Below are 10,965 nucleotides of genomic sequence, written 5' to 3'. Positions count from 1 at the left end.
CAGCAGGAACGGCACGGAAAGGATGAGGCGGTGAAGGAGGGAACTGACAATACACATATACAGTCACAGACACAGGCTCTCCACCAAGATACACCCCTTAGAGGGATGCAACCTGGGCAGGATTTATGGAGGACAGAGCTCTGGGAACCACATGCTGAAAGGACATGAGAATCACTACCATACCATCCTCATCTCCCACAGCTTGCTTTTAAAACAGGAGATAAAACTTTTAAGATGTGACACTTCAATCTATTTCTTTTGTCTTAATCTGAAGGAGGAACATTAATTTAGTTTGCAAGTTTTGTCATGAATCCAACCCCACCAAGAGTATGGTTCATCTTACCCTACATGTCCAACCCATATTGTGAAAGCATAGATGAAGCCAATTTCCCTCTAGATGGTTTTGCCAGTTAGTATTTCGGAAAGCTGAAACTCTGTAATGCATTTTGACACACTTTCCCAGAGTTTTTGATTCTTTCATTTCCTATAGCTTTAGTCTTAGCTAAACCTGGGTTTGGTTGTGGGTTTTTTTCAAGACATATTTAAAGAAACACAGGGCAATGATCTGCTGTTTAAATATGTCCAAATCTTCTCAAATGCAATTTAAAGTTTACCCTGAGGAAGGGAAAGCTTTGACTAGTTACTTCCCCAGCTGGCCAAATTTGCTAGGGAGAAAAACTCTCAGTGGAGAAATATTTGTTTATTAAAACCAAAGACAAACTCTCAAGCTGTAATTATTAAAAATTAAAGTAAAATGGGTTTTGAAACACTTTCTAAGTCTTTTCAGAGTAAGGCTGCTTTCTCAGCCCTTAGTAAGGTCATAACACAAACACTATCTTTTAGTGGTTTTGAGAGCTCTAATCCTGCAGTCTATAGCGATGTTGGACGCAGAAGTCTCCTTCCTGCCCTAAAAGGGACATCAATGGAGCTTTGCAATTTCTTATTGTAAGCTGAACTTTTTGCATCTCCCCATTCTGTTGGATTCAAAGTTTAAGATTTTACTGGATTTCCTGACACAGCTTTTCTTACCAAGGGATCCTCATCTCCTCTGTCCTCAAGAGAGGGTTCTACCCCTCCCCTTCACCCAAAACAGGGCATTCTCCTTCCCATGCACATAGTAATCAGCAGTTTGGGGAGCTGACAGCACTACTGGTAGAGCTGGGGTTGAGCCAGGAGCCTGAGGGAAAATTTGGTTGTAAGCAGAGGTCCTGTGGTTCACTACACTGTAGAAGACAAGCCCAAGGGCTCCTGGAGGAAGCCCTCAGTGGTAAGACTCAAGTTGTAATGTAGCACTCCATCTGAACTGCAGTGTAAGGTAAAAGGATTTGCCTCTTCACCTTCACTAAAGTAGCATGGCTACAGGGTGCATGCATCAGCACACAACAACCCCCTGCCAACCAAAACACAGCTAGCCTAGGCTGAAGAGCCATCTCCTTCTCAGCAGCAAGACCCTACCCAGGCAGATGGCAGGGGCAGATGGGCTGAGAAGAATATGATGAGCTTGGACCTCCTGCCTGAGGACCCAGTCTCATGACTGGGGCCTGATTCTTGCTGAGCCCAAGAGCACCCCCACAGAGCAAGCACAAGCAGACTTGAGCTTGAGGAGCCAAATATTCACATTCTGACTCAAGGGCCATAAATGCTGATGGTTCAAGGGCAGAGAGAAAGACAACTCTGCAACCACTTCAGCATGGGGTCAGCTAAGGGCCCAAGCTGTGGTGCAGCACAGAAGCACACTTTCTTTGTTTAATCCTCCACCATTGAGCCTGAAGTATGGGTTGAAGAGATTAGCCCAGCCTCAGCACAAGAAAATGGAATTATATGTAAGTGGTCCCCAAACATGTTTCAGAAAACCTCTTGGGACAGATACTTGCACTGGGGAAGCCCAAGTAGACATTCACTATGCTGCAAAAGCTGTGCACATATAAAGGGACAAGAGAAGGTCCTAAAAAGCTTTCAGTATCACGTGCTGATGTCCTTACTGACCAGCCCTGCTTAATGAGGCCATGTGGCTTTAGCCAGGATGATCAACCAGATCTGAATACATCCCTAAACTTGTCTAAGGCTTGTGCTGCATGGATCATAGGAAGGTTCAGAGCAACGTATGTAATGTTGCTGGGTCATTTCATCAGCAACCTTCCCAACAAGCTGCACATCCATGGTGAACTCTCTCACAGCCTGCAAGGTTTAGAGGCTTATTATTACAAGTTTTCATCACAATCCACTTGTCCACACGTACACGTAACTCTAATGGTAGAACAAGTGAAGTGTGAAAGTTTGTTGTTTTTCTCATGAAATTAAGTTAGGAAAGACTCAGCCATCATTAAGAAGAGTTATGAAAAATCGGCTGGAAGCCACTGTGGAAACTAGGAATGCAAAGGAGTCAAGAAGAGGAAATGACAAAAGTCTCAGTATTCTGGGGTTTCCTGAATTTTGAAGCCTGGACGTAGGCATCACCATCAGTGGATAAAAATTATACCCTTGGGCTACTGAACTGGATATGCCAGAGATAAGAATGAGTAGAAACATAAGGTGCTCAGCATTTCTGACAACCTAAACAAAAGTAAATATGGCCTTACACAGCTTTCAGAGTAGTTATCAAAGCATAAAATTCACTCTAGATTCTTACAACATGTAAAAAAACATGAGTATTTCCAGTCAAGGATAATTACCGATGAACTCAAAAGCCTCTTCAAAATACTGCCTGAGATTCTGCTTGTTGCTGTCAGTGGCTGGAAGCCGCTTGTAGTTGAACATGCCTTTCTCGTAATGGTACAGGGGCAGGTGGGTGGTCACATTGATTACATAGCCTATATTCATCCTCTGCATTTTCTCCAAGTCCTGAGCATCATGCTCATTTCCAAGGAATAGGAAGGGCAGGATGGGGGTGAGCTCAGCATTCTCGATGTCTGGTGTGGTGGGGATGGACTGAGGTAGTGTGGGGGGCACAGCGGACGCACCACCCCCTCCTCCCCCGTCTGGGCACTCTTGCAACTGGAGGGAGTTATCGCAGAGGTTTTCGTGGTTCTGCTTGAAACCGCTGAGTCCTCCTGGGAAGAAAGACCAAACAGATATTTTGGTTAGACACCCTGAGGTCAGCAATGCTTTGGATCCACCTTTCTTCAGAGCACATGCTGGGGCCACCAAGACCAGAGTTGGCTCTACTGTCCCCACCACCACTGTCACGGTGACCAGGACTGGGCATGGCTGACAATGGCAAAGGTGGCATGAATCAGCAGCACACATTGTCCTCCCGTCCATGGGGCTGACTGTGCCAAGGAACAGGCTCATGGACAAACATGCCTCTGTGCAACACACCAGTGCACTGGGGCTGCCTAACCTACGAGCCCGTGGGAGGAGGAAAAGGGGGAGAAATTAAAAAGGCATTTTACAGAAGGAAAACATTGTCAAAACTATGAGCAAATGGGCTAGCAGCACACCAAAGCAGAGCAGTGAGCCAGCTGGGACAGTCTTTTAGCTTTACCTGTCCACAGCAGATTTGCCTGCCCCTGCAGGGCATCCCCCCTATCTGACACCCTTGAGAGGAGGCGGGTGCAGCTCACACTGGCATTGCTGTGGGGAACAGTATGTATGTACTATACATATGTATGCGTGTGTTCATGTGGCTGAACAAAAGAAAACCACTCCTTGAAACCCAGTGACTGAGGTGCTCACTTCACATGTGGCAAACAGTTCTCCTTTTTCTGCCCTGGTTGCCTTAAAATATCTAGCAAGAGTTATTTTTAGGGCATTAATATGGATCGGAAAATGGATTCAAGGGGGGAGGGAGAAGTCATTTTTTTGGCTTGCACCTCCCCTGGCTCTACTGCACATTTTGCTGCTTTTTTCAAGCAGCATTTCCCCTCTACCCCCTCACCCCTTTTTTTTTTCCCCCCTCAGGAGGGTGGCTCCACAGAACTGGAGTGAGAAAAGCAGACCTTCTTTCTACACCTCATTCGGCAATTACATCAGCCCCAGGCTCCCCACCTGCCCGGTTTCCATAGCGATTACACAAAGCACACAATGACATCAGCTGGCATGACATCAGCTCTTTGAGTGCAAACAATACAAGAAGAACTACTTTGTGTAAGTCCTTTGGTAGGAGGCAGCGTTCCTGGGAGCCACTGATGTAATGCTAACAGGTGGCTCCTCCAAAAGAAAAAGGCGGAATGAGGAGAAATGCAATGATACACAGATTTCCCCCCCACTCCCCGCCTTGCCCGCAAAAGTACACGTTTATGTTGTACCAGGACACTCGGAGTCATGCACTGCAGCGAGACAGGCCACGTGTTCAGACTCAATTGCACTTTGTTAAATGCAAGCCAAAAGAAAAAAAACACCCAGGAGGGGGTAGAGCTACACTGAAGTTACTAGAAAGAGCTACACTAGCCAAAATAAGTGCTGAATGCCACCATCCAGGTAATGTTTTTTAAAAAAAAAACAAAACAAAAAAAAGGAATAGAGGTTATGTGTTTTTTCCATGCTCTTTGACAGTGATCTGGCAAAGGAAAATTTTAAAACAACGCAAAACACACTGTCACACCGGCTCTGGATTAGATACAGCAAAAGGCTTCCATGCCTACGCCTCAAGTCCTGCAACTCCAAATTGTCCCCACGCCTGCCCATAGGTGGAACGCATCTCTATGCCCTACACAGTACGCGTGAGTACCAAGACCAGGTCATTACTCTCCGAGCCCCTCTAATACAAGTGCCCTTTTCAACAGCGAAACTTCTGTTCTTCACATCCTGCTGGTAACTTGCTTTCTCAGAAATCATTGAATTGCCCAGAAAACACAAAGTATTTCCCTCACCTCAAAAGCATGCTTGTCTTCAGCTGTTTCTGCTGTTTATAGAACACAGAGTTACCAGATATCTTAAAGATCTCTACTCGCGAAGTTGTTATAACAGGAGAGTAGGACGGAAGGAAGAGCAAGGACAAAAGTCAGAGCTCGATTGCCAACTGCACTGCCTGGCCTTGACAGAGTCTGAAGAGTCTTCACAGTTCACTCAGGAAAACAAACAGAACTCTGGTCCCCAAGATGAAGTTGTCTCACGTCTCATCCAAACCTGCAGTCCCAACCTAGAGACCGGGCTAAAGGCTAAGCCCTAACCCACATTCCTGTCCTCCTGCATAGGCAAGCAATCCATTCAGCTTAAATATTGCTGTTTAACAGTAACCAGAGCATGCTGGGACTCCCAAGAAAACCCCTGAAGAATAAACTGCTCCAGTGACTCCAGAGTCAATGCTCATTTTTCACCTCTTCTGCAGCCTTTTAGGAGTAAGCAGCCACAGATGGAGAGCTCCTCTGTTTTCACTTTATGCAGAAGAGAGTAAAAGGTATAGGGCAATCCCCATCACTCCAGCAGGAGCATCAGGCCAAAGGATGGGAAGGCAACCTCAAACACACCATGTGGAAGACACTCAAACAAGTGGAGTAGCCAAACACAGTAGTTTCACTCAATTTTTTTTCCTGACATTTGCCAGTGAAGATGTCACCTTTCCTAATGTCAGCCCACATTCTCCCTTCTCCTTGTTCTCCTCCTTCATGTGGGTAGGGAGTTAAAAAGTCACTTCAAGCAGTATTTAAAGTACCACACCCAAGCAACTCAGAGCAAACGTCCCTGCAACAACTCCGCTTGTGGGGAGAGGATTACTAACAACTGCCGCAGACACATGAGCAAGGGAAGACTGGACAAGAACACCGGTACCCAGAAAGGATGCACCAAGATGCAGTGTCAGAGGCAAGCTGAACTCTAAAGCCAACAGTAGGAGTTTAGCTTGGATTTGCATTGCCATACACATCATGCAGGTCCCAAAACAGGATGCAGACACCTCATGAGTGCTGTTCCTTACTCCACTCCCCACACACAACCCTTGCTTCTAGCCAATTTATGGAGGCACTAGTGTAATTTAAGTGAAGCTTGTATATGCAAAATGCTCAGGTTTTTCTAAAGTTTGCGATTACTTCCCAAAAAAGTTCCAAGCAAAGTTTACTATGACCAATTGGAAACAGTTAAAGAGGGATGGACTTTCCACATGAAGGTAAATACAATATACAGGATATTGAGCGGCATCTCTATTCCTTTCTCAAGCAGCTGCTATTTCAGCATTTAAAGTCTTTTTGTGCAGTGCAGGAGAGGAGGTGGGAGAGAAGAGGCTGTACCTGGAGAACAAGCCAACACAAAGCTACTGCAAGCCCGGTCTAAAAGTTGATGCATTAAACTCTAAGACCAAAAGTTATCACTGCTACTGACAGCAACTCCAGATCATAAGGAAGCTCAAGGCATGGATGCAGAGACTGCACTCATGACTGCAACAGAAGCTGTTCTGTGGCTGAAGCTCTTCAAGCCTTCCCAAACCTGGGGCATGAAGTGTTACAGAGGGCAGTAACAGGGAGTGTGCAGAAGCAGCACAACCTGGCAGAAGCTTCTCACTAGCACAAAAGCAAGCTGCATTTCAAAAAGCAGCTTCTCAGCTGCTATTTGCAATATGCAAAAAGCCTTTATCACATAGAGGCAGCCGAAGCAGTGAGGCAATATAACACATCCACCAGGAAAGACCATTAGCATGCATAGCAGTGCAGTTTGAACAACTGCCATGAAGCTTAGACCCAGCTGTGCAGCCACCTTCAACAACAAACCTAAATGCCAGCAGCTAGATAAGCCACCAGTGTTGGCTTCTATAGGATGTCATGCTTTTAACTCATCTCTTACAGCTTTAAACATACCACACAGCTTTACTAACCAAAGCACAGCAAAAAGCCTGAACTGCCCAGCCGGTTTGATGCAGCCCACTCACAGATACAGAGAACATCCTAAGTGCTTTTGTGTGCACACTGCTCCAAAGCAGCTGCTGAGCAGGCTTTCAGGAGGGCTGAACCTGCCCAAATCCAAATGAAAACAGACATACAGGGATGCCAAACACACTGGGTGACCCAAGGTAGCTCTTCCATAAGGAAATTAATCAATGAAGCAGAAGCCTTCACAGCAGATGGCCTTGTGTGCTACCTAGTGGAACACAGAGGACACCCAGGGCTCTTGCTTGCCATTGATGCAAAAGCCAGGTATTTTTGCAGTTATCACTGGGTAGCATCCTGCCCTGCCAGAATAGTTAGTGAGCAACAATGCTTTGGATTGTCCAAGGCCTCAAAACATTTAGGAAGTCTCAAATCAGCACTGTACATGCTCCAGCTATTCATACGTGTTTGTTCAAGTTCTCTGCAGCCATCTGCCCATAAACATTGTTTAACGCTCCTCAAAACCCCCTGCTGAGCAGCGCCTGGGCAGCAGCTGCACACAGATTTCCCAGCTCCAAAGACACCCAGGAGTCCAAGGCTTGCACCAGTGCTACAAGGCCAGGTGAGCAACTGGACAGGAGCCAGAGCAGCTCTGAACAAATAAAAAAAGACCAGCGGCATAGTGTTTGCATAAAACCATGCCAACCATGGCATCTGTCATTTGCCATCAGAAGAGGGCAAATACAATGGAAAACAGGCACAAAAGGTATGACAGAAACCAAGCAACAAGCTTGTACAAGTGACCATGACCTCTCAATGGAAACAACTATCTCCAAACAAAGCAAGAAAAACAAACCTTACCTGCACATATAAAAAAAAACCAAATTACTTGTATAATAGAAGACTGAGAATTAAAGCACAAGGAATACAATAACACCTGTCCTCCTTTGGCACCTCTTTCAGCCACCATCGCTGCTCTGTGGCTGTGTGACTTCATACAGACTAGGATGTGGGTTTGTCAATCTACCAAAACATACTGTAATGTTTCCTATCTGAAAACAGGCTCTTACCCCACAGTACAGGGAGTAAGTGACCTTGCTCCCCCTATACTGAGGGAGCTTACTCGCAGCATAAAGCAGTACCTTTGCATTACCTCATCAGCATGGCCATAGTTTGTTCTGAGTGTGGCAGGTACGGGGTGTTCCTGCTGTGATTGCAAACAGGAACATATTTTTATACATGACAGACTGCAGATGCGGGATCCACATTTAGACAGGACACATGATCCTGGGAGACAAACAGACCTTTTATACAGCTTTCAAAGCTGTCCAGGCAGATTTCTGGATATGCTCATCCTCGATTACAATACCACAAAGCCATCTCAAAAAAAAAATAAAACCAACACATGCGCACATGCGCAACAAGAGCGGCAATGCCAGGACACCGTGAAGCATCAGCAGAAGAGATGTTCTGTCTGTAGCTTCCTCTACTCTTGAGTTGCTGGGCTCTCATGGGGGGAACAGTGGAAAATTCAGCGATACTAGGGTTCTGGCCACCAAAAGCTTCACTCACTCAGGAACAAAACAAAGTTTAAAACCACTCAGCATGTGCCCTGTCAGTACTGACACAGCAAACCAAGTCACTGCAGCTGCCTTTGAGGGTGTTTAAGGTTGAAATGTTACAGCTCTCATTTGGGGTGCAGGATGGAGATATTCAGACAATTGGTGAATATCTGTTTAAGATGACGCTTTGAATATGTGCAAGTACAGCCTGTTCCTTTAAACGTGTGACCTCATTTATTTACATTACTGCAGCAAAGCACTGCCAGAAGCAACAGCTGATGACAGTCTCATGTATTTTTCCACTAAGACAACAATTAAACTGCTCCTGTGTTATTAATGAACAGATGACTTTGTGTCAAGTTAATTCAAAGTGCAGGATGCCTCAAGGTCAAGCAAACGTGACTCCAGCATGTAAAAATAGAGGCCAGGTACTGCCAGCTGCTTCACCCACCTCGTGCTGCACCCTTTCCCCACTTGGGCAGGAGGGTCAGGGCTCCATGCTGTGCCACCATAAGTCCCAGAGGTCCTGCTGAGCGACCACCACTTTGAGTGTGTTCAGGGCTGCTCCTGTACCACAGGCAGGGGATGCTGTGAACTGTAGCATCAAGCTCAAGTGAGACACTTACCTTTGAACACCATGCTTGTTTATCTTTTTTTCCTTATTATCACATATTCTTCCCCTTTAGCTCAGGCTGCAGTCCTTACCAGCTCCAGCAGGTTGGTAGCTGGCCTCCACACAACAGGTTTACAGAGGGCCAAGGCTGGCTGAAGTTGTTTGGAGGCAGTGGCTTGTCCTCAGGTCACAGGTATCTGGTAAGAGTGCTTTCCCACACAAGGGAAATCAGCAAGCTTCAGCACAGAGGCACCCCAAGGGGCATAACTCCCCATCTATAATGGGCTTGCCTGTAGCAGCAAACTCATCACTGCTTGCTTCCCTCCCCCAAGGAAAAAGGATCTGAATTCAGCCAGTATAGGCCAAATCTACTCCCAGGATGTGAACCACCACCCAGACCATCTTTTCACACCACCCACCAACACAGCCATCTCTGCAGAAGTTTATGGCTGTGTACAAAGGATCTTGTATCCTGGCCATAACCAAACCAAAGGCCCAACACTTTACCTCCAACCAGATGACAAGGAAAGGGTAAAAGCAGGAGAAAAGCACCTAACTCTCCATATTTCTTCTGCAGTACTCCCTTAGACTCCAGCAGACATAGGTCTTCTGGGTACCAAAGGCACTAGCAGAGAAGGCACAGCTGCACTGGGGGTGCACCCATAAAGCATGAGCGTTAAAGCCACCTTGTAGTGAAAGCTGTAGCCACCATGCTTTCCCACAGGTGTTGCTGGTACCATTTTAGCCATTAGCAGAGACGGTTCACAGTGCATGCTGGGGATGATTCTCTGCTCACCCCAAGGTACTGAAAGAAGGAATGCTCAAACTTCCAAAACAACACAGGACAGCCACTTCCCTTGTCTAAGCAGGGCTCCATTTGCCATGATAGACTCCACTTCCCATGCCTCTTTTAGAGCAATAGGGCTAATCCAAGCAGGTCACTGGAAGAATGTACCCTCCAAGACAGGCATCCTTCTCCTCACCACAGCTGCTGCTGAGCAGCACGCAGGGCTTGCCCTCTCTGCTGCAGAAAGCTTGACAACATTGAAAATATTGTATTTGGCCCACACAGCAGGAAGCTGAGATGAGAATGGCAACTCCCTTCTGTCAAAAAAGGTGGGGACCTATCAGATGACACTCACCCAGGTAACATTATGAGGTTCAACAAGGTCAAGTGCCGGGTCCTGCACTTCAGGTGCAAGAACCCCATGCAGTGCTACAGGCTTGGGGACGAGTGGCTGGAAAGCTGCCAAGCAGAAAAGGACTTGGGGGTGTTGGTGAACAGCAGGATGACCATGAGCCAGCAATGTACCCTAGTGGCCAAGAAGGGTGCATCAGAAGGGGTGTGGTCAGTAGGTCGAGAGAGGTTCTCCTTCCCCTCTACTCTGCCCTGGTGAGACCGCATCTGGAATATTGTGCCCAGCTCTGGACCTCCTCAGTTCAAGAAGGACAGGGAATTGCTTGAAAGAGTCCAGCGCAGAGCCACAGAGATGATGGAGGGAGTGGAGCATCTCCCTTATGAGGAGCAGCTGAGGGAGCTGGGTCTCTTTAGCTTGGAGAAGAGGAGACTGAGGGGTGACCTCATTAATGTTTATAAATTTGTAAAGGGCGAGTGTCAGGAGGAAGGAGCCAGGCTCTTCTCTGTAATAGCCAATGACAGGACAAGGGGCAATGAGAGCAAGCTGGAGCATAGAAGGTTCAATCTGAACATGAGGAAAAGCTTTTTTACTGTAAGGATTAGGGAGCACTGGTACAGGCTGCCCAGAGAGGTTGTGGAGTCTCCTTCTCTGGAAACATTCAAAACCCTAGGTGATCCTGCTCTGGCAGGGGGGTTGGACTAGATGATCTTTTGAGGTCCCTTCCAACTCCTAATATTCTGTGATTAGGAGTTGCTCCTTTGATTTCAAGAAAATTGTGGTTTGGTTTTTTTTTCATTTGTTTGTTTTTAAAACAGTAGGAGACTGATGTGAGGTAAAACCCGAAACAGAGAGGAGCCCATCCTTCTGCAGTAGACGGAGACCAGAGTGACACCAGGACTGCTTCACACATTACC

General features: G+C 46.6%; 1 protein-coding gene across 1 annotated transcript in view; it reads right to left on the bottom strand.

Moving 5' to 3' along the window:
• DUSP10 (dual specificity phosphatase 10) overlaps positions 1-10,965 on the bottom strand; it is a 24,282-nt gene that overhangs the window by 2,015 nt on the left and 11,302 nt on the right. The window contains exon 2 of the mRNA XM_010191167.1: positions 2,673-3,050. Within this exon, the coding sequence (XP_010189469.1) occupies positions 2,673-3,050 (378 nt within the window). The remainder of the gene's footprint in view (positions 1-2,672; positions 3,051-10,965) is intronic.

Source organism: Mesitornis unicolor, unplaced genomic scaffold, assembly GCF_000695765.1.
Source record: "Mesitornis unicolor isolate BGI_N332 unplaced genomic scaffold, ASM69576v1 scaffold40238, whole genome shotgun sequence".
NCBI lineage: Eukaryota > Metazoa > Chordata > Aves > Mesitornithiformes > Mesitornithidae > Mesitornis > Mesitornis unicolor.
This window is presented reverse-complemented; position numbering and strand designations above follow the sequence as displayed.